Here is a 27,920-nt window from a genome sequence, read left to right on the forward strand (position 1 = left end):
TGCTTGCGGTCACAAGAGGGAATGGGAGGGGGCAGTGCGGTGGCAAGGGGGGGGCCTCGCGGGCCCTCCCTTGGTAGAAGCCTGGCAAACGATGCGACCACAAACACAGGAGCCGTGTGCAGTGGCACACGGCTCCTGTGCTTCACACCTGGCCGGTGCTTGAGAATAAAACAGCGCCGTACGCGGGAATCGGGCCATTGTTCAAAAGAAGGACCGCGCCACCGGCTTCCCCGCACCTGCACCGTTCTTCGATTTAAGATAAAAAAACCAACAAAAAATACTCAATAGCCATTTAAGGCTAGGTTCACACTGCGCTTTTACTGTCCATTTAATATATCCATTTTATGGGGAAAAAAATAAATGCAAAAACGCAGTGTGAACCTAACCAAACATAAAAACCTTATATGACCAATAAAGTATTCCCTTTAAGAACTAATAGGCATGATGGACTGCTACTTTCTATCCTGGAGAGAAGTACATAGACCCCTGTATTACAGCGACCTGGGTACCACAGACTCCCCTGGGAAGGGCGGCAGCGCCGCTCGCGATCCCTGATTGGCAGAGAGTAATAAAGGGGCGGGGCCGAGGTAATAAATAACTTCAGCCGCACGCCGGCTTTCCACTTTACGTAGAAGCTGTCTCTCACAACGGCTGTTCTGTGTGACGTCATACATCCTGGTATCTGCCGACACGTCCCTTCCTAGTTCATCATGGCTGCCTTCAAGACATTGCGGAAGCTCCGGAGTTGGTGGTCGCTGCTTGTGGTAGCGCTGCTGTTTAGAGCGGACACAGTCACCGCGGAGACCACAGAGATAGACGAGAGTAAGTGTGACTGTTGTTTATTCTCTGCTCGGAGAACTTGGGGAGTTGACTATATTGAAGTGCTTTAGAAGTTCTGTAATGTTTGGGTTTGGTCGTTGAGGGTGTGAGATCTAGAACCCACCCGGTCACGGTCCTATCTTTTCTGGACTGCTTATTGGACTGTCCCGATCATGGAATGACGATGTCCGGGATCATCCTGTTGTTAGGTGTCAGTTCATACAGAGATTAGATGCGCTTTTTATTATAGTATCAGTGTGTGCCGGGCGGCTGTGCTTCGACTCTCATAGAACACGTACGAGTATCAGGGTAGCTGGAAAGCAAACCTCCAGTGCTGTGAAGCCAAGAGCAGCCCTCTTATCTGAAGCACATTAGTCCATGGTCAGGGACCTCTGTTCATTATAGAAACTTGGGACAACGCTTTAATTTGTTTTTTTTTCTAAAATCTTTATACTATTTTGATGTCGATATGTTGAATTTCTTGCTAGCAGATACATGGCACCATTGAAAAGACACTTCATCTGGGTGAAAAGACCATAGACCAAATGTCTGAATTTGTAGCTATTACCTACTGTTTTGCTCGAACAACTTGTCTAAAGGTGGCTGTGCACCGTTCAGGTGTCTGTTACCTCTCCCGGACGGCTCCCAGGAATGCGCAGCATGGCGGAGCGATCCTGTGTTCTCTATAGGAAGGGCTAAACTGCAGCCACAGAGCTCTTGCTCAGCTTATCTCTCCCAGAACAAAGGGGTCAGGTGGTAATTTTCTGTAATTCCAGACCTCTATTTCCACTGACATCTGTCTGTGGGCAGTTAAAGTTACTGTACCACCAGGCCCAGGCTGAAGCACTGGAGACAGGCCGACCCACCCTTAGTGTGAGGAAATCCCCGCCCCTCTATGATAGGGTTCCATTGATTCTAATGGAGTCACGTCATAGAGGGGCTAGGGTTTCCTCCCACTAAGGGTGGATCGGCCCGTCTCCAGTGCTTCAGCCTGGGCCTGGTGGTACAGTCACTTTAAGAAAGCCCCCTACACCTTATATCGATGGCAAAACACGCCAAAAGCAGCAGGTACGGCTATCAAAAGTATGAGATGTATAGGGACTAGAGATGAGCGCAACTCAAGCATGCTCGATACCGATTGTTTGGCATTTAATTACTGGTGGCCAGTAGTGGATTATAATAATTCGGGCGGCAGCCCTGAGCTCCTGGGGGGCCCATGACCACCCAAAAAGACTTATACTTTCAGTGGTGTACTGTCTCCTGGCTAAACTTCCGTCATGATTTGCAAAAAATCACTGTTTTTTTATGGCAATTTTGCACAAATCAGGACATCATGACATTATCTGTCCTGTACTATGAACGCCAGGCTAGTGCTGCCATAGTTACAGTGGGGTGGTAAAGTTAAAGGGGTAGTGCACCAAAAAAATTTTTCTTTCAAATCAACTGCTGCCATAAAGTGCCAGAGATTTGTAATTTACTTCTATTAAAAAATCTCAAGCCTTCCAGTACTTATCAGCTGCTGTATGCCCAGCAGGAAGTGGTATTATTTCCAGTCTGGAGAGCAGGAGAAGTTTTCTATGGGGATTTGCTCCTTCTCTGGACAGTTCCTGACATGGACAGAGGAGGCAACAGAGAGCACTGTGTCAGACAGGAAAGAAAACACCACTTCCTGCTGGAAACACAGCAGCTGATAAGTACTGGAAGGCTTGAGATTACAAATCTCTGGCACTTTATGGCAGCAGTTGATTTGAAAGAAAAAATTTTTTGGTGCACTACCCCTTTAATCCGCCCCTGCTGGTGGCTGAAGAAGTTGGATGCATCTGGAAAACATGGATATTGCCATAGGCCGCCATGTTTTTCTGGATTAGAGCTGCATCCAACTACTTCAGCCACCGGTAATCAAATGCCAAATAATCGGACTCGAGCATGCTTGAGATGTACTCATCTGCAATTGGGACCATTGGGCTCCACGCTTTTCCAGCACCCTCTTTACAATACTCTCCTATTCCCATCTCCCCCGCAGTTAGTGACAACTTCTTCTAGCCACAGGCAGCTTCATCCCTACAGCCACTAGCGGCCTGAAGTGCCCTCACATAGGATGAGCCATATTATCCTTTGTGAGTGTCTTAAAGGAAGAGGATGCTCTAGGCCTCTAGTGGCTGAAGCCATGAAGCTGTCCACAAGATGAATGCCACTTTTACCTGTAAGTACGTTACAATGCGCTTAGTCTAAAAGTACAGCACACCCAGTATTCAGCACAGGGCCTCAAACAGTCATCGCTCTCTGAGACTTTTATTTTTGTAGATCTCCTTGCAAAAAAGATAATTCCCTATTTAATGAATTTGTCTACCTTACTGAAGCCTCTGATGTGATCACTAGTTGTGTGGAGACAAGATGTCTTGCGGCTTTCAGGAGCCGAATATCTTACCTGTTAGACTGGTTTTTTTACTGTCTGTCTCTGCTGTTTGTCTCTCTTATGCTTGCATTTAATTTACATTTGAAATCAAATCACAACTCCGTTTGCCTGCTTTCTAATGTAAATTCAGCTAATGATCAGATAACAGGGACATGTTTGGAGTGTGTTGCCCCCTACTGCTCAATAAACCCACCAGAAGGTAGGGTAGAAGATACTGGATCACCCCTGCTCCACACAGAACCTTATACCTGAGGTTTCTAGATCATATATCCAGCTCTACATATGAATTTATTATGAAAGTTCTGTTACCCATATACGTAGGTTTGCCAAATATGTGCCACTCTGTGCCCCCAAATAGTATAATGGATGTTCTTTGTGCCTCCATCTAGGTAGGGTGTAGTAGTGGAAGTATAGTGGATGAGGGGTGTAGTAGTACAGGTATAGATGAGGGGGTGACTGGGGCAGGAGTGCACATACCCCTCCTCCTTCTTTCAACCCGGCATACATGTTTCCCTCCCGGCCACACATGGATGTTTCCAGTCTCTAAAGGAGACTGCAGGACAAGGTGATATCGTTGCTGTGATTACTGGAGCTGTACAGCGGGATCAGGGTTCTGCACTGCACCCCCCCCCCCCCTCCTCCAATCCTGCTGTACAGCTCCAGTACCAGCAGCGATGCTATCGCCCTATTCTGCAGTCACTCCAGAGACCGGGGACCCCCATGTGTGGCTAGAAGAGGACCTGGATAGTTGTTGGAGGTCCTGTAGAACTGAACTGTATAGTTTGTGGGTCCTGTATACCTGTAGTATATAGTCGGTGGAGGTGCTTGTTTACCTGTAGTGTATAGTTGAGGGGGTCCTGTATACCTGTAGTGTAGAGTTGTTTGGGGGGGGTGTCCTGAATACCTGTAGTTTATAGTTTGTGGGTTGTGTATAGTTGAGGGGTCCTGTATAACTGTAGTGTATAGTCGGTGGAGGTGTTTTATACCTGTAGTGTACAGTTTGGGGGGTCCTGTATACCTGTAGTATATATTTGGTGGCAAGGTCTACCTCTAGTGCAGTGTTTCTCAACTCCAGTCCTCAAGACCCACTAACGGGTCATGTTTTGCGGATATCCCATACAACGAACAGCTGTGGCAGTTACTGGTGCACTGACTATAATTATATCACCTGTGAAATTCTCAAAACATGACCTGTTGGTGGGTTTTGAGAACTTGAGTTGAAAAACACTGCTCTAGTGTAAAGTGCGGGGGTCCTGCATACCTGTAGTATATAGTTGGTGGAGGTCCTGTATACCTGTAGTGCAGAGTTGGGGGGGGGGGTCTGCCATTTATTTCTGTGGAGCTATTTTGAGGCAGCTGCCCCTAGCAACCAATCAGATTCCAGCTCCCTTTTAAAATGAAAGAAGTAATCCTATTGGTTGCTAAGGCTTCAGGATACCATACTGCTGGGGAGAGCTGCAGTGCTAATGTCCCTGCGTGTGCTTGTGTGGAGATTTTCCCATACATTTCTATAGAGCGCTCTTCCCCATCCCCCTCCCCTCCTGTACATCTGGCAAGGACAGGACCTTTATGCTAACCTTCCTGGGCACCAATGTGTCTGCGTGCCAAATTTGGGGGTCAAACGATTTGGAAGTCTATAGAGGATAGACACATTCATTTTTATTATATAGATATATTAATGAACGCTATGCAATCGTGGATCTGTGCATAGTCTACCTGAGAGCAGACTCTATGCACAGATCACCGATCCGCCAGGACGGAGGTAAGTGGCTTACCCCCCCCCCCGTCAGTAGAAGTGATCACCATGGTTGTGGGGGTCCCGATCAGTCAGTGACAGGTGCTTGTCCTGTCACTGACTACCTGAAACGCCGCGATGGCTGTGCATTGCACTGTTTAAGGGGGTTACTGACCGTACGCCGGTGCCGGTCACACTGATGTATGCGGCACCACTCGCATTAGATTGGTCCCGCGCACATTTAACTTTGGTCCAGAAACATATATATATACATTCCTACTGTACGGGGCAGGGCAGTGAAGTGTGATACAGTATACTTACAGAATCACCGTCGGCCTCGGCCGCTATCTTGGGATGATCAGGGGGCCGGCCTGACTGCTCCAGCCCTCCCTCATTCACTTAAAGAGCTAAAAAAATTAAATGCTCCCAAACCTAGCTGGTCTTACTCACCAAGTCCCCCTGAGTATTTTGAGCCGTCTCCAATCTTTCTAGCTGCTGCCGTTCCTGAGTTGCAAGTTTTTCTAAAAGCCAATCTATATCCAAGATAGGAAACTACATTTCCCATCATGCAATGCTTCTGCCTGATGATGGTGAAGTAGCAGAGCTGAGACAATGAAGGAGATGATGACAGTGTAGCAGAGCTGAGATGTTGGTGTCGGTGTAGCAAAGCTGAGTTGGAAGAGGCGTTGTAGCAGAGCTGAGTTGGGGATGACAGTGTAGCAGAGCTGAGTTGGGGATGACAGTGTAGCAGAGCTGAGTTGGGGATGACAGTGTAGCAGAGCTGAGTTGGGGATGACAGTGTAGCAGAGCTGAGTTGGGGATGACAGTGTAGCAGAGCTGAGTTGGGGATGACAGTGTAGCAGAGCTGAGTTGGGGATGACAGTGTAGCAGAGCTGAGTTGGGGATGACAGTGTAGCAGAGCTGAGTTGGGGATGACAGTGTAGCAGAGCTGAGTTGGGGATGACAGTGTAGCAGAGCTGAGTTGGGGATGACGGCGTAGCAGAGCTGAGTTGGCTGTGACGGCATAGCGGTGCTGAGATGGCAATGTAGCAGAGCTGAGTTGGGGGGTGACTGTGTAGCAGAGCTGAGTTGGGGGGTGACTGTGTAGCAGAGCTGAGTTGGGGGGTGACTGTGTAGCAGAGCTGAGTTGGGGGGTGACTGTGTAGCAGAGCTGAGTTGGGGGGTGACTGTGTAGCAGAGCTGAGTTGGGGGGTGACTGTGTAGCAGAGCCGTGGATGATGGGGGCGGGGCAGAGCTTGATGGGGGCGGGGCAGAGCTTGCTGCAGGCGATGGGGGCGGGGCAGAGCTTGCTGCAGGCGATGGGGGCGGGGCAGAGCTTGATGGGGGCGGGGCAGAGCTTGCTGCGGGCGATGGGGGCGGGGCAGAGCTTGCTGCGGGCGATGGGGGCGGAGCTGCCGCAGGCGATCACGGGGGGCGGAGCTTGCCGCGGGCGATCGCTGAGGGGGGGGGGTGCTGCGGGTGAGTGCAGCGACTATGCCTCGGGTGAGTAAGGGATGCCACGGGTGATGGGGGGGCGGTTGGTTGTGGGCCAGGGGGCTGTGTGCTGCGGGTGAGTGCTGCCGGGAGGCTCTGGACACAGGGTGTGAGCTCTGGGCTGGGGGTGACCGGGTGGCTGCTGTTAGCTGCGCTGATCACTGTCTCCCTCTGTAACAGCAGCCACCCCATCAGTGTTCTCAGTCACTTCACTGTGCTGGGACTGAGGACACGTGATGCTGACAAGGAGGGTCGGGGCCAGGAGCAGGGAGTGTGTCGGTGTGGATTGAGGTCTGATGATTCTATGCAATCCGTGGAGGTGAATGCAGCTAGATAACAGCAAAACTGTGCAGAATCCATAATAACTTTATATTGGAAAGATGGAAAGCTACGGGTGGGAAACGTATTAATGCAAAAATTATTTTGGGGTGAATACCCCTTTAAATAACACACATTACAATGTTGTATAACTTATATGATAAAGAGATGGTATATTGCTAGAACATTATAAGAAAACCCCCATGGATACATGCTACCTGCTCTGTGCTAAAGTCGTTTTTATCCATGACAAGTGTCTGTGATAAAGATCTGCTGCTATGGTGCGGTCACTCACCCTTTAAGTGTTAGTGTGAATATAAAAGCTGACCTTTGTACATAGGAGTGTAGGGTTTGTGTGTTTCTCATAACCAAACACAGTATTATAGCTGGAGCACCAGGTTCAGAGGTGCCATGTCATTTATGTAAACAGGTTATGATGGAAACAGGGTGGTTGTCAGCAGATACTCGCTTGTTCCAGGTTTTCTTGTCTGTTATTTGTTGTTGGATGTGTGTGGCAGATACAGGGTTTCAGGCTGGACAAAAAAAAATAAACCTGATGGGGAACATTCCTCTACTTATTGTATACATATATATGATACATTCAGACTTCCTGCTTGTAGCATTCTCTGGCAAAACATAAGTTTATATGTTCCTGCATCACAGTAGAATACTGAGATTAGACTTATACTCCCTTTACTGCTCATGATAGAACATAAAGGGGGGTGTAAACTATATAATGCATGGTGTAAACTGCCCACAGCAAGTGATTGGTTGCTGTGTGCAGTTTACTCCCTTTGTGTATGGCCTAGATTTATCAATGCTGCACCATTTTGTCCATATCAGCTGGTGTAAGAAAGTTGCACTGCTGAAAAAAAATAAAAATAAAACACTTAACCCCTTCAGGACCGGACTAATTTTTATTTTTGCGCTTTTGCTTTTTCCTCCTCGTGTTTAAATGGCCATTGCGCTTAAATTTTTTCACCTACAGACCCACATGAGCCCTTATTATTTGGCGCCACTAATTGTACTTTGCAATGGCAGGCTTAATTATTGCATAAATTACACTTTAAAACCAGAAAAAAATTTAGTGTTTTGTGGATTTGATGCAACCAAAAATGCGCAATTTTGCACTTTGGAAATGTTTTTGCGCTTACGGCATTTACCGTGCGAGATCAAGAATGTGGTAATTTAATAGTTCTGGCGATTATGCATGCGGCGATACCAAATATGCTTTGTTTATTTTTATTTATAAAATGGGGAAAAGGGGGGTGATTCAAACTTTTATTAGGGGAGGGAATTATTTATTAATAAAAAAAACATTTATTTACTTACTGTCAGCTTTGACAGCTGCATTTAAAATGCTAATTAGCAGGCATGGCGATCGGACCTTGCCCGCTAATAGCCGCAGTCCCGGGCTGCAGATAGTACCCGGGACCGCTGCGGTTCTGAGCAGGGTCACCGCACGACCCCTCTCTGAACGCCCCCTCCCGCATGAGGACGTACAGTTACGCCCTCATGTGGGAAGGGATTAAACAACACAATATAACTCACACAGCGATCTGCTGCCTGCAACATCTTTCAGCATGACCAGTTTGGCAGTGTCAGTAATGGTGTGCGGTGGAATTTCTTTGGAGGACCGCACAGCCCTCCATGTGCTGGCCAGAGGTAGCCTGACTGCCATTAGGTACAGAGATCTCTTCTACATCATCTCTCTCTCCATTGCACCACAGACTATCCAGGTCTGGGAGGAGATCCATCAGGAGACCATCCGCAACCTCATCAAGAGCATGCCCAGGTGTTGTAGGGAGGTCATACAGGCCACACACATTAATGAGCCTTATTTTCACTTCTTTTAAGGACATTACATCAAAGATGAATCAGCCTGTAGTGTGTTCTTCCACTTTTTTTTTATTAGTATATATAGATTTGTAAGTTTTGTCTTTATAAAAAAAAAAGCAAAACTCAACAGTACTTATCAGCTCCTGTATGTCCTGCAGGGAGTGGTGTATTCTTTCCAATCTGATACAGTGCTCTCTGCTGCCACCTTTGTCCTGGTCAAAAACTGTACAGAGCAAGATACCTTTTCTATGAATCAGTTCCTGATATTGACAGAGGTGGCGGCAGAGAGTGCTGTCAGACTGGAAAGAGTGTGCCACTTCTTGACATACAGTAGCTGATAAGTGCTTTTTTGAACAGGGGGAATTTAGTGCACACTTACATACTTATAACCCTATAGTGGTCGCATGACTTTTTCTGACTGCTAGTATGCGATCAAGCCACATTGATTTACACGTTTAAAGTCTTGGCAAGCAGGACATGTGACTTATGGTGCATAAAAAGCGTGTGGCATGCTCCAAACTTGATGTGGAACAATCGACGCATAGTATATGACACATTGATGCTTGTATTAAAACGAATGCACCATCAAGTACATTTGCTTTAAGGGTTGCATGTAAATAGAATGGCGCCGATGTGGGGAAACTGGTGCCGCAGTCTTTTATTTTAATTTTTTTTAACCATGGCCCGGTTCCCGAGCACCGGGCCATGAAGCACTGGAGGCGGCCCGGCCCACCCCCAGTGGGAGGAAACCCCCACCCCTTCTATGATGCAGCTCCATTGATTTTAATTGAGCCGCATCACCATTGATTTTAATTGAGCCCTCCTTCAATGTTTCAGCCCGGGTCAGGGCTCAATTACAGACCGGCGCAGGTACCGGGCTGCGGGCAGCGCCAATCTAATACTGAGCCCCGGCTTGTACTGAAGCACTGGAGGCGACCCGGCCCGCCCCAAGTCGGAGGAAACCCCCCCTCCCCTCTGTGATGCGGCTCCGTTAGAACCAATGGAGTCACATCATAGAGGGGCTGGGGGGTTCCTCCCACTGGGGGGCCCAAGCCAGTGTTCTGTATTAGACTGGTGCCGTGTGTGGGAACCGGGCCGCGGCAGCAGCTTCCCCATGCCATTCTATTTATATGCAACACTAAAAGTGTATTTCGCACACTGTTGATGGCCGTAATTTATTGGATGGCCGTTATTTCAAAATGACGGCAATACACTAAATTTCAATATATTATTTCAGATTATATTTTACAATATTTTAAATCTTTTAAGCATATTTGACACTTTATTTTTTTTCCATATTTCTATTTTATAATTTAGATGGAAAATTTTTTAAAAACCTCACCAAAATTCTTTAAAAATGTTTAACATAAAAACTGGAATTAAACAATAGGTCATAGCACATTGCCTTAAAGCGACTCTGTACCCACAATCTGACCCCCCAAACCGCTTGTACCTTTAAATAGCTGCTTTTAATCCAAGATCTGTCCTGCAGTCCGTTTGGCAGGTGATGCAGTTATTGTCATAAAAAATTACTTTTAAAATTGCAGCTCCGTACCCTACGGGCGTATCTGTGCCCTAACTTTGCACTACCCCTCTGTCCCTCCTCCCCACCCTCCTCATCATTAGGAATGCTCCAGGCAGATTGCCTATTATTTACCACCTGTGTTACTACAGCCAGGGGCTGAATCATTAAGACACCTGTGCAATGTTTAAACAGAATAAATGTTCCAGTGGCATTCCTAATGATGAATAGGAGGGACGGAGGGGGTGGTGCAAAGTTAGGGCGCAGATATGCCCATACAGCACGGGGCTGCAATTTTAAAATTATTTTTTTATGACAATAACTGCATCACCTGCCAAACGGACCACAGGACAGATCTTGGGTACAGAGTCGCTTTAAGGTTGATTCTCGATTTTCCTGTTTTTATTTTATAAACAAGCTAAAAGAATGACAAAACACATTTTTACACTAGGGAATCATAGTCAGCAGAAGTGTAATGGACAATTCTGGTTCATATACTGTATATTAACAGGGGGGTCCCACACAGTTGAATAACTAAAATAAAGATACAAAAGGAGCGAGGGGCCTGTTCACATGAGCTTACAGACTAAGAGGACTGAGGGTGACCCAAGAGGCAACAAGTGCCGATGGTCCAGCTGAAGTACCTATAGGTATCTGATGAGCCAGTCATCCGCCAGTGTCCATCGGAGATATAGAGGTATAGGTTAGGGGGAAGCAAAATGTAGGGAATGTTTTAAGTATGCCTAAAGAGATGAGTCTTTAGGGCACGCTTGAAACTGGGAATGAGTCTAGTGCGTTCCAGAGAACTGGTGCTGCATGTGAGAAGTCTTGGAGGCGAGGGTGAGAGGTTATGATTATGGAAGATGTTCATGTAAGATCATTAGCAGAATGTAGAGCACGCATAGGTTGGTAGGTGTGTTGAGGGGCAGAATTGTGGAGACCTTTATGGGTGAGGATGTAGAGTTTGAACTGAAACCTGGATTTAATGGGCAACCAGCCCAGTGACTGGCACAGGGGGGAGACTTCCGTGTACAGAAAGAGGAGTCTGGCTTCTGCATTTAGAATAGACTGGGGAGAGTTTAGAGAGAGAGAGTGATTAGTCGGGAACGAAGTATGAATAGGATGCGGCTGCTGGGTGAGGGGAGGAAAAAATAGTGACTACCATCCTGGCAAAGTTGAGGTTGGTTATCCAGCACTACAAAAACATGGCCACTTTCCCCTACTGTTTCCAGTTTGGGTGGGGTTTTGAAACTCGGTTCCATTGAAGTAAATGGAGCTTAATTGCAAACCACACCTAAACTGGAGACAACAGTAGGGGGAAAAGTGGCCATATTTTTGTATCGCTGGATAACCCCTTTAACCGACCCCAGAGACAGTATCGGTATTTTCGTGGTATATCGCTCATTGCTAATGCTGTATACTCGTAGAGATCAGAGAAACTGTTACAATACACTGTGCACTGACCAGGGCAGTGGTTACCGTAACTTTTGTCACATGTAGGTACACTTAGTGGGGTGGATGGTGGAGGATTTGTGATTAATGGTTTTGCCGCCTCCCACCCTCTTCAGACGAGTAGGGCGTACCTTGGCAAAACAGTGATTTGCACAAAATTCAGATTTTTTTTTTCCACATACACCATCCTCGCCAAACTATTTCCAGGCAGAAATTATCACCAAGTGGCTTGATGGATTTGGTACTGCAAGTCGCAGCATGCATAGCAAACAGACAGGACCTGCTAGCACTAAAAGGTTTAGACTGCTGTTTCTACTATATCTATAATATAAATCATAATCATAAAAATTAAAGTCTGTCTGTCCTGTATAGACTTCCAAACGCCTCCAAATTTGTCAGGCAGATACATTGGGTTCCCGGGAAAGTTAAAGCTAAGGTCCCATCCCCGCCAGATGTATGGGGGAGAGGGGGATGGGGAAAAGCGCCCCATAGAAAGGAATTGGAGAATCTCCACACTGCACACACAGGTGACATAATTAGTGCTGCAGCTGCCCAGTGGAAATGGCAGTTGGAAGCCTTAGCAACCAATAGGATTACTACTTTCATTTTCATAGGGAGCTGGAATCTGATTGGTTGCTAGGGCCAGCTGCCTCACAACAGATCCACAGAAATAAATGGTAGACCCCCTAACCAGATATACAGTCAGGGCAGGCTCCAGGGTTTGTGGGCCCTTAAGCGACAAAGCCTCACTGGTCCCCTTTGTGGAGCAAATCTCGTGGTGACAGTAAAACAGTAGGTCCCCCTCTGTGTAGCCCCCTTATAGATGTCCCGCTCTGCCAGACAAACATCTAAGGCACTTCAGCACCTTCCTCTATACAAGCTCCCAACAGTAATAGGACACTCTTGGTGCCCCTAAAGTTGTCCTTTCTTTATGCCTTATTCTGTAGTTGTGCCCCCTCTCTTCACCCCTATCTGTAGCTGTGCCCCCTCTTAGTGCGCATATCAGTAGTCAGGCCTCCTTTTTGCCCCTTATCTGTAGGTGAGCCTTTTGGGCTTCAATCTGTAGTAAGGCGCTCTCTTTGTGCAAAAAGACAACCTAGGGATGCTGTGGGCCCCGGCACTTGCTCAGGTAAGCCAGGTGCTGAAGCCGGCCCTGCCTATACACTACAGGTATACAGCACCCCCCCCCCCTCAACTATACACTACAGGTATACAGGACCCCTAAAAACTATACACTTTAGGTATACAGGACCCCTCCAACTGTACACTACAGGTATACACGAATTCCACTGATTAACTCAGATGAAACAATATCTTTTACACGATTGCAGTTTCCTGCCCAAGACCTGCAATCACTGCAGGTGGCGGCATAAATCTGGATTTTGCATGTTTTCTGCATGGACAATTGTGTGTTGCTGCTCCAGAGTTGTCAGGTAAAAATCTTTGTCTATGTACCTGGCCAATGTCTATGTAACACTGCCAATGTTGTATACAACCAGGCTCTGTATAACACTGCCAATGTTGTATATTACCAGGCTGTATATTGTATAACACTGCCAATGTTGTATATAACCAGGCTCTGTATATAACACTGCCAATGTTGTATATACCAAGCTCTGTATATAACCAGGCTCTGTATACATTCTGATCACATGACATCTCAGTTTGGCTATTAGGTATTTAGAAATAAACTAAATACTTTAAATATCCTAATGTGCATAAGCTTCAATTTACGTAAACAGTGCAAAACTGTCGGGGTATATAATGTATATAGGGCTCCTGCCGATTTCCCCTTAGGGTACAAACTCACCAGGCAGATTCGCAGCAAGTTAATCGCTGCGGATCCATACCCTGTACCCCCTATGGGCGGACAAACTCGCAGCAGGATACACATCCCGCTGCGAGTTTGTCCGCAGCCCGCCCCATTAACCCCCCCCGGCCGCTGGAGCCTATACGTCACCTAGTCTCGCTCCTGCTTGCTTCAGGGCTCCCGGTGTCTTTACGTCCCGCTCAGCCAATCAGTGCGCTGCGGCGGGGCAGTGCACTGATTGGCTGAGCAGGACCTGCTGGGAACCCCCGAAGCAAGCTGGAGCGGGGACCAGGTGACATATAGGCTCTGGCGGCCAGGGTGTTAACAGGGCGGGCTGCGGACAAACTCGCAGCGGGATGTGTATCCTGCTGTGAGTTTGTCTGCCCATAGGGGCAAGAAGCTCGCTGCGGATCCACCCAGTGAGTTTCTACCCTTAAACAACAACAACAAAAAAACAAGGGCATAGATTAGCCTCCTAGGTGACATGGAAACAAATCTAATTAACACAATAACACTTTATACCCGGGCAGCGCTGGGTACGTTTTCTAGTCTATATCATAAAAATGAATGTCTGTCCTGTATAGACTTCAAAACTCCTGAACCGTTTGACCCCAAATTTGGCCCACAGATACATTGGGTGCCTAGGAAGGTTAGAGCGAAGGTCCAGTCCCCCGCCAGATGTACAGGAGGGGGAGGGGGAAGAGCGCCCCATAGAAATGAATGGGAAAATCTCCACCCTGCACACACAGGTGATATAATTAGTGCTTCAGGTCTCCAGCAAAAACGGCAGTTGGAAGCCTTAGCAACCAATAGGATTACTACTTTCATTTTCACAGGGAGCTGAAATCTGATTGGTGGCTAGGGCAGCTGCTTCACAACAGATCCACAGAAATAAATACAGAAAGGGTGCCTTCACACCTACCGGATCCGCAGCGGATTTCACGCTGCGAATTCGCATCGAAATCCGCTACGGATCCAGTGTCATTCAACCCTATGACACTACATACTCGCAGCGAGATTGACATCCCGCTGCGCGTATGTAAATTAGTCCCCTTGACGTCCGGAGTGTAACTTACACTGACAGAGACACCCATCATCCCGCCCGCACAGACCGCTGTTAGATCATGCAGGCTCCCCTCCAGTGTGTTCAGCGCTGTGCTGCTGCTGCCGGGCACAGCTCTCTAAATACCAGGCTCTGTATACAGTGTGATCACATGATGACATCTCAGTTTGGCTATTAGGTATTTAGGATGTTTAAAATTTTTAGTTTATTTCTAACCTACAATATAGGGTATATAGCATATAAAGGGATATATAGGGCTTCTGGCGATTTCCCCTTAAACAAAAAAAACAGAGGCATAGATTTGCCTCCTGGGAGACCTTGGAACAAATCTAATTAAAACACTGACACTTTATACCTGGACAGCGCCGGGTACATTTTCTAGTATCTACTATATAATAGTGGTGACTGGGCAGCGCTGCACTGCACCCCAGCCGCCCAGCTGTATGCTGACTGCTTCCTGTGTTTTTTACTGCTGCCCTTTGAGCCTTAACAACATAACGGTCCATTTACACAGAAAGATTATCTGATGGATTATCTGCCAAAGATTTAAAGCCAAAGCCAGGAGTGGATTTGAAAAGAGGAAAAAAATCTCAGGCTTTCCTTTATGACCTGATCTCTGTTTATAGTCTGTTTCTGGCTTTGGCTTCAAATCTTTGGCAGATGATCTGTCAGATAATCTTTTTGTGTAAATGGACCCTAGTGGTGCATTTACACAGAGAGATTTATCTGACAGATCTTTAAAGCCAAAGCCAAAAACAGACTATAAACAGAGATCAGGTCATAAAGGAAAAACCGATATTTCTTCTCTTTTCAAATCCATTCCTTGCTGTGGCTTCAATAATCTGTCAGATAAATCTGTCTGTGTAAACGCACCCTGAGGGCCCTATTACACCAGCAGATTATCTGACAAATTTTTTTGAGCCAAAGCAAGAAATGGACTATAAACAAAGAACATGTAATAAATGAAAGACTGAGATTTCTCCTCTTTTCAAATCCATTCCTTGCTGTGGCTTAAAAAAATGTAATAGGGCCCTAACCCTAATAGGGGGAGCCATAACCTTGTTTGTCTTCCAAGGTAGGATGCTGCCTTGAGCCACAGCCTGTGTCAGAACATTACATGTTCAAAGCCCCTTACAAAGCTTAGAAGACAGGTCTGTGATGTCACACCCTGAAAGTCCGTGAAGGAGGCAGAATTTTTAATACAAGCAAATTTGCAAGTAACAGCAAGTTAGGTTCATTAGGCATAAAAAAATAAGGGTTTTTCCCATTTTAACTTATTTTTTCTTTCTTTTAAAGGTGTAACAGCAACACCCACAGACTCTCAAAGCATGCTGGATACCAATTTCAATAATAGCACATCTACAAACCTCACAAATTTGACCATTTTACCTAAAAACGAAAGTGAAAATGAAGTCAATAAAACTATCAATGTAACTGCTGCTGTTACTACTACAACTACCATACTACCTTCTAAAAGGGTTACATCAACACCTGCAAAAAGTGCAACACAATTTCCAGAGGTCAGGACACAAGTGGTGAGCAAGAAAGTGGCATCTGTTACTAAAGCCTCCATCACCAAGCTTCTAAAAATCAAGACTACTACTGAAGACGAGCTGACTGAAGAAACTTCCATAGAGGAAAACCTATTGTTTGACAACAAAGAGACTGTTATTACCACTTTTCAATCTGCCAAAGGGTCAGACAGTGAGGATGAAGACTATTTAATTGAAACTAATGAATATGAGGGAACAGTAAGGAATGATGAGAACTTGCCAAGAAACAACATTCTGAAGACAGGAATTGATGACAAAGAACCCATCGATCCTGATTATGAAGAAAATTCCAATGACTATGAGCTGAAACCTAATGGAGACTCGGACGCTGATGAAGATAGTCACTTCTTCTTGCACTTGGTTATAATAGCAACAATTATTGCAACAGTGTACATTGCCTACCATAACAAACGAAAGGTACGTGGTTTTTTGTTTGTTTTTTTGACAACTTTCATAGTTGCAGTGAAACCCTGTTATCTGTTGTTTTTGAACATATTACGAGTACGTTGCATTGCTTAGGTTTAGGAATACATCATTAGGCTATGTTCCCACACAGTATTTTTGCTCAGTATTTTCTTCAGTATTTTGCACCCAAAACCAGGAGTAGATTAAAAACAGAGAGGCAATGTTCACACACTGTTGAAATTGAGTGGACAGCCGCCATGTAATGGTAAATAACAGATGTTTTAAAATACTACAAATTATTTGCCATTAAATGGCTGCCATCCACTGAATTTCAACAGTGTGTGAACATAGCCTTTCTGTGTTTTTAATCCACTCATGGTTTTTGTTGCAAAATACTGACCAAAATACTGTGTAGGAACAAAGCCTTGAAGGGGAATATGATGAATGTAATAGCTCATACCACCACCATTCCAGTAGAAAAGCTCCTGTGATCCCCCAGCGGACCTACCGGGGGTGGGCTGAATTGGTGCTCTGGGGGCAGTAGCTCTGCCACCAGTGCACCGAACCACCTGATTAGCATAAGGGATCTAACACTTAACTACACAGGAACAAAGCCAAGGATTAGGGTACGAGACTTGGCTTCATCCTCCGTGCCCCATGCACAATAGGGACATATCAGGTTAGATACATCTAACATGCGGACAGTTTACCTTTAAATAGAAGCCGTTAAGTGAATTTACATGAATTTGCTTCTCTGTGAAATCCAGAGGCTATAGAAGCCAAAGTCTGATCATACTTTTCATCAGGTGAATGGCCAACCATGTAATGTAATTAGACAGACCTGCCAGAGTTAATACCCTTTTACACAGGTGTAAAGGGGTGAACTTATTAATAATATGCCTAGCTTATTAAAACAACTCTGTACCCACAATTTGACCCTCCAAACGGCTTGTACCTTTAGATAGCTGCTTTTAATCCAAGATCTGTCCTGGGGGCCGTTTGGCAGGTGGTGCAGTTAATGTCCTAAAAAAACAACTTTAAAATTGGCAGCCCTGTGTCAAACTGGCGTGGCCTAGAGTGTGTATGCATTAGGCTGGCACAATCTCTGTCCCTCCTCCCCGCCCTACTTATCATTAGGAATGCTCCAGGCAGATTTTCTTCTATTCATCTCCTGTGTCAGCACAGCACATGTGCTGGATCATTAAGGCACCTGTGCAATGTTCAGACAGGAGAAAATGTTCTAGGGGCATTCCTAACAGGGTGGGGAGGAGGGTTGGAGGGGTGGTGCAAAGTTAGGGCATAGATATTCTAGGCCACGGCCGTTTGACACAGGGCTGCCAGTTTGAAAGTTATCTGAAGGTACAAGTGGTTTGGGGGTGGGGGATGATAGATTGTGGGTACAGAGTCGCTTTAATAGGTGGGCAGGGGAGCGCTGCCTCCTCTTGTGCCTAATTTATCATGATTTAGCAGACTATGGAGCAAGTGTAGGTTTCTGCACCTGTTTGATGACAATATTATAATGTATGAAAAATTACATAAAAATTCGGTTTCTCATTCCCCTCGTTCCAGATATATCTTTTAATACAGAGAAGAAGATGGAGAGATGGACTTTGCTCCAAGAACACAGGTTACCGTCGCTTGGACCAGAATGTGAATGAAGCTATGCCCTCTCTAAGAAACTCCCAAAATTATGTATTTTAAAAGACTTCAAGCAACTTTGTGCCTTTTTTTTTAGGCCCCATTGCCATGAATCTTTTACTTGATTGTATAGTTAAGATTAAAGTTTTTTTTTAAATACTTTTTCAGTCTATGAAGTTAATCCAGAGGGGCTCTGTGACAATTGGAGATGAGCAAAAATACAGTAAGGACGAAGTGAAGCGCTTCGTCCGTATCTGTATTCCTATCATCAGGCTGCACCGCTTTGAAGTGCACTCCGCTCCGTGCCGCTCCTTCCCAGGTGCTGGGAAAAGATGGATCCTGTCCTGGGAATCTTCTCCCAGTTTCCCAGGATGAGATACATCTTTTTTCCAGCACCTGGGAAGGAGCGGCACAGAGCGGAGCACACTTCAAAGCGCCGCAGCCGGATGAGCGGAATACCGATGGGGACGAAGCGCTTTGCTTCGTCCTTACTGTATATTCTCTCATCTCTAGTGACTATCATTTATTTTTCATTGTTAAAAGTGTGATTTAAAAATACGATATATATGTGTGTATATATATGTGTGTGTGTGTGTGTGTGTGTGTGTATATATATATATATATATATATATATATATATATATATATATATATATATATAATATGTATGTAGTATTTTTTTTTTACATTCTTGCCCTGCCGTTAACATTTTATAGCTGAAGAATTTGCACAAAGCTTAGCCCTTCAATGGATTGTATGCTTCAGCTGCACTGTCTTAAGAGATCAAACAAAACATTTACCTCACAGTTACCCAGATTTCTCTCACTTTATGAATAAAATTGTCTGATTATACCTATAGCAACTGATCACAGCACAACTTTTGTTTTACCAGAGCAGTAAAGAAAAGTTAAGCTGTGATTAGATGCTTTGAAGAAATCAGGAAGTTTTTGCTTTGGACAGTGTCTGGGTCAGTGCCAAATCTGGTGATCTTCAGTGATTGGTTATTAGAACTTTTATAGCGAAGGGAGTGACCTTCTTACAGTGGATTTATGTGTAGCAGACTATTGCAGAAAGTCATCTGATCAATGTGCTTGTCACCAAACCAACAACTTATGAATGAATGAATTAAATGAATGTAACAGATTTTAAGTTGCAAAAATTCATGCAACACAATCTGCCATGGGCATATCCACCCTTATGGCATAGAGGAGCAAACGAGCGCTCTCAGCGCTCATTTGCTCCTCGTTCCCCGCTCGCTGGCGCCGTTATTCAACGTGGCAGCAGCGAGCGGATAAGTGCGGGAGGGGCGGCGGGGAGCTATGGGGGGGGCTGTCTTGGTGATCGCTGATCGTCCGAACAGCCCATAGCATACAGCAGCGTCTGCTGCCGACGGTCCTATTCAACGGAGCGACTGCAGCAGATCGCTGCTATATCAGTCGCTTGTTTTTCAACATGTTGAAAAACAAGCGACTGCACTGATCAGCCGACATAAACGATGTCTGCTGATCGTTGCACTCTATTCCAAGGGACGATTATCGTCCATATCGGACGAATACGGACGATAATCATTCCGTTGAATAGGGCCTTTAGGCTGTGTCACATTTTGTTTTGTTTTAATGTATGTGAACATAGTCTTATAGTTTTGTCAGTACTTTGTATTCATAAATCGGCCAGTCACAAAATCATGTAGAGGTGGGAAACAAGTAACATCTTGTTTATCTATGGCAGCCCTGAGCTGCAAAAGGAGGATTGTCACTTTTTCTACCAGGACAATTTTCACTTTATGTACACAAATAAAACGTGAATTCTAAAACAAAAAACATTCTGACATCTTGGATATTGTGTACTTGTCGCTCAGCACTTTACAGTCATGAGCATCATTTTAAGATTTTGCAGAAAATGCATAAAAATTGTGGCTAGACGCCTGGCCTACTGAAAATGCAGGTCCTCCAAAAGTGGCTGTATAAGTGACTTTACTTTATCCTCTCTTTCACTTGTAATTATTATTAGTAGGTATTTCATTTACTATGCAAGTGATTACATAATCTTACACTAAAGCTGCAGAACAGTTCATCTGTAGCCTAGTCTGCCACAAATGCTTCTGTCAAAATAGACCAAACAGGAAAGAGGCATTCTGGTAGCACCTATTATACACATGTTTGGGGTATTGCTTATAGACTTAAAACAACTTAAGACTTACAAAAACATGGCCACTTTTTCCCTACTGTTGTCTCCAGTTCAGGTGCAGTTTGCAATTAAGCTCTATTTACTTCAATGGAACTGCGTTTTAAAACCCCACCCAAACTGGAGACAACAGTAGGGGGAAAGTGGCCATGTTTTTGTAGCGCTGAATAAACCCTTTAACAGTAGGAAAAGCATATAGCTGCTGGGGTGAACAAGGACATAATTACAAAAAGCCATGTAAATTAGTGATGAGCGAGTACTAAAATGCTCGGGTGCTCGTTACTTGAGACTAATATCTCACGATAATAAAGTGCTCGTTTCAAGTAACAAACCCCATTAAAACAAGCATTTTTGCAGGAGACTCAAGTTCGGTAGAGGTAAGGTCGTGTGAAAACCTGTCAACCTCAGAAATTGATGGAAACACAACAGAAATTGACAGAAAACAGCAGGGGCAGCATGTATGCATGCCTCCTGAGGCTGCCTAATGGCACCATTATGCCTAATTCTGTGCAACAACCTGGTTAAAAGAGAGGTAGGCATATGGATCACCCAAAAACTCAGCCTGACACAGCATGGTGGTGAGGACAGAGTGAACAAGGTAGAAGTGGTAGCCAGTCAGCCTTCCAAAAATTATACCAGACCTAGCATGGCAGTGAGCACACATAGAACTCCTGGGAGCAGCAGTAGCCAACATGGAGGTCAGGCAGGATCAGCAGTAGCCAACATGGATGCCAGTTAAGGCCCAGCAGTAGCCAACATGGAGGCAAGGGCAGTTACAGCAGTAGTCATCATGGATGCCACTTAAGGCCCAGCAGTAGCCATCATGGAGATAAGGGCAGGCACACCAATAGTCAACATGGACGCAAGGACAGGCACAGCAGTAGTCAACATGGATGTCCATTACTGCTCTGGTCAATCCTGCCTTAAAAACTGCTACAACATCGAAAAAAGGTAGAAGGTACTGGTGAAAGAATGGCAGAGGACACCTGTAAGATAAGATGAGATCTACAGATAATATGGTTTGAAATGGACAAGACAAGGAAGTTAAATTGAATTTGACTTTGAATTTGACAGTAGCAGTTGGGGTTAGTTTAACTGGTTGACTTGCGGAAATGCGCACAAATGTGGTGCACCTTGTTGAGCAAGTCAGCCACATTGGGGTAAGTCTTAAAGTGTCACTGTTAAAATTTTTATTGCAGAAATCAATAAACCAGGCGATTTTAAGAAACTTTGTAATTAGGTTTATTAGCCGAAGCTCTCCCCCCTGTCTTTATGGTTTTCCTATGGAGAGAGAAAGTAAAGGCAGCAAAAACAGGACAACAAAGATTTAATTTACATTCACATCACAGGCTCTCTCCTGTGACAGTCACCACTGACCTCTCTGACCACTAATTAGGGCTCTGAATAGCTCCCCCACTGTGCAATCCTTTCTCGGCTCTCAGCTGCGCGCTAATCTCACTCTTTCCCCCTCCCCTCTTCATAGACCAGACAGATCCATCTGATGAAAAAACTGTCGAGATTTCCTGATTCTGAGGAGTGGATGGCAGAAAGGAGAGGAGGGGGGGACCTGGGAAAGGGCTTTCTACATGCAGATTTGGCTAATAAACCCAATTACAAAGTTTCTTAAAATCGCCTGGACTATTGATTTCTGCAAAAAAAAAAAAAAATTAACGACAGTGACACTTTAACCCCTTAAGGACCGGGCCTGAAATGGCCTTAAAAGGGTTATCCAGCGCTACAAAAACATGGCCACTTTCCCCCTACTGTTGTCTCCGGGTTTGGGTGGGGTTTTGAAACTCAGTTCCATTGAAGTAAATGGAGCTTAATTGCAAACTGCACCTGAGCTGGAGACAACAGTAGGGAAAAAGTGGCCATGTTTTTGTAGCGCTGGATAACCCCTTTAACCCCTTAAGGTCAAAGCCAATTTTCGTTTTTGCGCTTTTGCTTTTTCCATTTTATGTTTAAAAGTCCATAGCGCTTGCATTTTTTTACCTAGAGACTTATGAGTGCTTATTTTTTGCGAAACCAATTGTACTTTGTAATGACAGCCATTATTTTTTGAATAAAATATGCTGCGAAACCGGAAAAAAAATCATTTGCGCTGTCAAATTGAAAAAAAAAAACGAATTTGTTTTGATTTCGGGGAGTTTTGCATTTACGCTGTTCGCCCTATGGTAAAACTGACTTATTATGCATGTTCCTCAAGTTGTTACGATTACTATGATATATAACATGTATAACTTTTATATTATCTGATGGCCTGTAAAAAAATTCAAACCATTGTTAACAAATATATGTTCCTTAAAATCGCTCTATTCCCAGGCTTATAACGCTTTTATCCTTTGGTCTATGGGGCTGGGTGAGGTGTCATTATTTGTGCCATGATGCGTTCTTTCTATTGGTACCTTGATTGCGCAAATACGGCTTTTTGATCGCTTTTTATAAAAAAAATTTCGGGATTTGATGCGACCAAAAATGCGCAATTTTGCACTTTGGAATTTTTTTGCGCTGACGCCGTTTACCGTGCGAAATCAGGAATGTGATTAATTAATAGTTCGGGCGATTACGTGCGCGGCGATACCAAATATGTTTATTTATTTGTTTATTTATTAATTTATATTTATAAAATGGGAGAAAGGGGGGTGATTTGGACTTTTATTAGGGGAGGGGATTTTTTATTAATTAAAACACATTTTTACTTTTTTTTTTTTACATAAACTAGAAGCCCCCCTGGGGGACTTGTATATAGACAGCACTGATCTCTCATAGAGATCAATGCTGTGTATATACACAGCAAAGATCATTGTAATCGGTGATAGATTGCTATGGCCTGCTGCAGGCCATAAGCAATCTATTGCCGAGCAGGGATCAGCGTCATTCCGACGCTGAGTCCCGGGCCGGCCAGAAGAACGGATCTCCCCCCGCGATCGCATCGCGGGTGGGAGATCCGTGCCACTAGACACCAGGGATGTGCAGTACAAAGCACTTCAATGCAGCTGTCAGGTTTGACAGCTGCATTGAAGTGCTTAATTAGCCGGCGCGGCAACGGGACCCGCGCCAGCTAATAGAGGAACTGCCCGGTGGGACCCCGCTCTGAACACCCCCCGCGGCACCATGACGTACCAGGTACATTATGGGACGCTAAGGGGTTAAGGACCGGTGCAAAGTTTATGAATTTGACCAGTGTCACTTTATTCATTAATAACTTTGGGATGCATTTACCTATCCGGCTGATTCTGATTGTTTTCTCGTGACATATTGTACTTCACATTTCTTGTAAATTGGAGTCGATACTTATAACGAATCTTTATGAAACAAACCAAAATAGCGTGAAAAATTGTGAAAAAATGCATTTTTCCAACTTTAAAACTTTTCTGCTTATACAGAAAATGGTTATACCACATAAATTATATATTAAATAGCATTAGCAACATGTCTACTTTATGTTGGCAGCATTTATTAAACTATATTTCATTTATTTTTAGACAAAAGAAAGCTTAAAACATTAGCAGCAAATTTCCAAATTTTCAGTAAAATTTCAAAATCAGATATTTTTAGGGACCTGTTCAGGTTTAAAGTGTATTTGAGGGGACTGTATGTTAGAAAGCCCCACAAAGCACCCCATTTCAGAAAATGCACCCCCTAAACTCTGCAAAAGCACATCCAGAAATTTTTTTAACCCTTTAGGGGAGTCACAGAAATAAAAGCTAATTGTGTAAGAAATTTTGAAAAATTAAATTTTCTGTGCAGAGATTTTATTGTAATCCAATATTTTTCATAATTATAAACTTATTACCAGAGAAATGCACCCCAATAATTATTGCCCTGTTTCTGCAGTTTATAGAAATACCCCATATGTGGCCCTATTGCGCTATTTGACGCAACCACAAGCCTCAGATATAAAGAAGTGCCTAGTGAATTTCAATAGCTCCGTTATATTTGGTCATTTCTGACTGTACCACTTCAGGTTGGCAGAGGCTCTGGGGTGCCAAAACCTAAACACCCCTAAAGGGACACCGTTTAGAAAACTACACCCCTCAAGGAATGTAACAAGGGGTGCAGTGAGCATCTGGACCCCACAGGTGCTTCACAGATTTTCCGAACAATATGGCGTGAAAAAAGACAAAAGTATTTTTTACACTAAAACGTTCTAGCCTTCAATTTTTCATTTTCACAAAGGGATAAAAGGAAAAAAAAACACAAAACATGTAGCGCAGTTTCTCCCGAGTACAGAAATACCCCACATGTGGACTTAAAGCGCCATGTAGGCGCAGGATGAGCCTCCGAAGGGAAGGAGCGCCAATTGGCTTTTGGAAGCTGGATTTCACTGGAATGGATTTCAACGGCCATGTCGCATTTACAGAGCCCTCGTGCTGCCAAGACACTGGAAACCCCCCCACAAGTGACCCCATTCTGGAAACTACACCCCTCAAGGACTCTAACAAGGGGTGCAGTGAGCATATGGACCCCACTGGTGATGGGCAAAAATGTGGAAAAATGTGACGTGAAAGTGAAAATTTTCATTTTTTTCACTTTCACGGCACAAATGTGCCCGTCATCAAGGGGTCCTCATTGCACCCCTTTTTAGATTACTTGAGGGGTGTAGTTTTCAGAATGGGGTCACTTGGGGGGGGTTTCCAGTGTTTTGGCAGCACGAGGGCTCTGTAAATGCGACATGGCGTTCATCATCCATTCTAGCCAAATCCAACCTCTAAAATCCAAATGGCGCTCCTTACCTTCGGAGGCTTGCCCTGCACCCACATGGCGCTTTATGTCCACATGTGGGGTATTTACGGACTCGGGGGAAATTGCTCTACACATTTTATGTTTTTTTTTTTCTCTTTTAACCCCTTGTGAAAATGAAAAATTCAAGGCTAGACCAACGTTATAGTGTAAAAAATGTAATATTTCATTTTCACGCCACATTGTTCCACATTTGTGCCCGTCACCAGTGGGGTCCATATGCTCACTACACCCCTTGTTACATTCCTTGAGGGGTGTAGTTTCCATAATGGGTCACTTGTGGGGGGTTTCAACTGTCTTTGCAACACAGGGGCCTTTTAAATGCAACATGGCCCCTCGAAATCAATTCCAGCTGAATCCAGCCACAAAAAACCAAATGGCGCACCTTCCTTTTGGAGGCTTACCCTGCACCCGCATGGCGCTTTATGTCCACATGTGGGGTATTTCTGTACTCAGGGGAAATTGCTCTACACATTGTGTTTTTTTTTTTTATCTTTTAGCCCCTTGTGAAAATGAAAAAATCAAGACAAGATCAATGATTTAGAGTAAAAATTTAACAAAAAATTACACTAAATGTTGGTCTAGCCTTGATTTTTTTTCCATTTCCACAAGGGGTTAAAAAAGAAAATAAAAGCAAAATGTGTAGGGTAATTTCCCCTGAGTACGAAAATACCCCACATTTGGACATAATGTGCCATATGGGACAGAGCGCCATTTAGAGGCTGGAATGGAGGATGGAGGCCATGTCGCAATTACAAAGCTCCTGTGCTGCCAGGACAGTAGAAACCCCCCACGAGTGACCCCATTCTAGAAACTACACCCCATAAGGAATCTAAAAGGGGGTGCCGTGAGCATATGGACCCCACTGGTAACAGGCACATATGTAGAACATGTGCCGTGAAAATAAAAAATACTATTTTTTTTCATTTTCATGTCCCAAATGTGGCCGTCACCAGGGGGCCATATACCCGATGCCCTACTTGTTAGATTCCAGAATGGGGTCACTTGTGGGGGGTTTCTACTGTCCTGGACGCACAGAGGCTTTGTAATTGCATCATGGCATCCTCTAATGGGAATGGCGGCCATACCTATTTAGCTGGGGAAAAGGGACAATTCTAATTTATTTGGGGGTATTAGGCCAATTATTAGTTTATAAGGTTGGAAATGACAGGTGTCCATCAAATTCAATCTGTGTTGATCCAGAGGAAGGCAAAAAACCCTCGTAAGGCAGACGACAGTAGCCTCATCACTGGGAAAAAAATTCCTTCCCGACTCCATAATGGCGATCAGAATAATCCCTGGATCAACGTGACCCCTGAAATAGGAATAAGGGCCAGAATTTAGAAAATGTAGAACTCCGATGACGTATGGTACGCCTTGAAGCGATCCAGTATGCAGTGGCCGCGGTGATCAGGACAGGTGTCACACTGGAAAATGGCGTCCTTCCTGATCCCCCTGTTATGCCACACTCTGCACTTCTTCTGGGGTCTCCTGTTTTCCAGTGTGGGGGACGTCACCTGGAAAATGTTGCCCTGGTGCGATACGGGGTCCTTCATATCCAGAAGCGCTGGGTCCACTTCATGGCTGCTAAATATTAGGGCTTTATTACGGCTTCTGATATTTTCGGATCGTGCCGCAAGCTACAGTACCTCGGGCAGCGAGGGACCGGAAGAGGGGGTGCTGGTATAAAAGTTATCCCCGTACAGGTGGTAACCTTTATCCAGACCAGTTCCGGAACGATCTTCCCACTAACTCCGAGGATGGGGGGGCATCTGGTGGCTGGATTTGGGTGTCCCTTCCTTCATACACTCTAAGGGTACGTGCACACTGCGGAATCGCGACAGATAACCCTTCGTGCATTCCGCAGTTGGCACCCATCGGCGGACTGATGCAGGCGCGCGTCTCCGTCCGTGTCATAGACTCCATTCTATGCACGGGCGGATTCCGCTCTCCGTCCAATGTGTTCATTCTTTGGACGGACGGTGAAATCCGCCCGTGCGTAGAATGGAGTTTATGACACGGGCGGAGACACGCGCCCGCATCAGTCGGCCGGCAGGTGCCAGCTGCGGAATGCACAAAGGGTAATCCTTCGCCATTCTGCAGTGTGCACGTACCCTAAAAAGTGTACCCTGAGGTACTCTCACAGAGTTTGTAGAATTTCACGCCATACCGTCATCTCTTATTGGGACGGTACTGGCGGAAAAGACGTGTCTGGGGGCCAGCGTACGCTACGCTACCCCCAGATACGTTATTGGATGATGAGGATGAGGATGAGGATGAATGGAGGAACGAAGGATCCCCCCATTCATCCTCACTGGCTGTTTCGGTGTCGGAGGCAATAATAACGTATGCGTCCGATACCGAAAACACGCCGGGGGCCACTTTTATATAGGGATTGGTATATGGGGTATGTAGTGGTGTAGTGTCAAACTTTATTCAATGTAGTGTAGTGTGGTTTAATGTAGTGTTTTTTACATGTTTTTTTACAGTATGTATAAAAAAAAAAAAACCTACGCCAAAAATGGTGTTGCTGATAGATGCCGCACTTATGTGCGGCACTTATCAGCAAACCGTGGCAGTAGGATATAGAAAAAAAACACCCTACGCCAAAAAGGAGGAGTTGCTGATTAGCAGCGCACTTTCGTGCGATGCTGATCAACACTCAGAAGCGATAGGGTGCGGAAAATAGAAAAAAAAAAAAAAAAAAACTTTTACTACATGCTGAACATCCCTATAGTGGCTGATACGTGTATTACACTTATCAGCCGCTAGAGGGCAGCAGAGCGCAAGATCCGAAAAAAGACAACGCTGGAGCCGAAAAAATCCTAAAAAAGGCAATGCTGGAGCCGAAAAAAGCCGAACGGGGACCGCACGGAAGAAGCCGAAGACCCCACGAGAAGAAGAGGATGCCGCAAACCCGGAAGACGCC

At 45.0% G+C, this 27,920-nt stretch overlaps 1 protein-coding gene across 1 annotated transcript; it reads left to right on the forward strand.

Annotated features, from left to right (window-relative positions):
* Positions 1–620: 620 nt before the first annotated feature.
* C1H5orf15 (chromosome 1 C5orf15 homolog) lies at positions 621–18,226 on the forward strand. Its single transcript, XM_069954134.1, has 3 exons — positions 621–822; positions 15,765–16,438; positions 17,996–18,226. The coding sequence occupies exons 1-3, from the start codon at positions 711–713 to the stop codon at positions 18,125–18,127; spliced, it is 918 nt and encodes a 305-aa protein (XP_069810235.1). The 5' UTR covers positions 621–710; the 3' UTR covers positions 18,128–18,226.
* Positions 18,227–27,920: the final 9,694 nt, after the last annotated feature.

The sequence above is a fragment of the Dendropsophus ebraccatus genome, chromosome 1 (genome assembly GCF_027789765.1).
Source record: "Dendropsophus ebraccatus isolate aDenEbr1 chromosome 1, aDenEbr1.pat, whole genome shotgun sequence".
Taxonomy (NCBI): Eukaryota; Metazoa; Chordata; class Amphibia; order Anura; family Hylidae; genus Dendropsophus; species Dendropsophus ebraccatus.

Coding starts and splice junctions, on each gene's coding strand:
- C1H5orf15 (XM_069954134.1), top strand. CDS start 711: ATGGCTGCCTTCAAGACATTGCGGAAGCTCCGGAGTTGGTGGTCGCTG. Junction 823..15,764: donor GACCACAGAGATAGACGAGA/GTAAGTGTGACT, acceptor TTTCTTTTAAAG/GTGTAACAGCAACACCCACA. Junction 16,439..17,995: donor CCTACCATAACAAACGAAAG/GTACGTGGTTTT, acceptor CCCTCGTTCCAG/ATATATCTTTTAATACAGAG.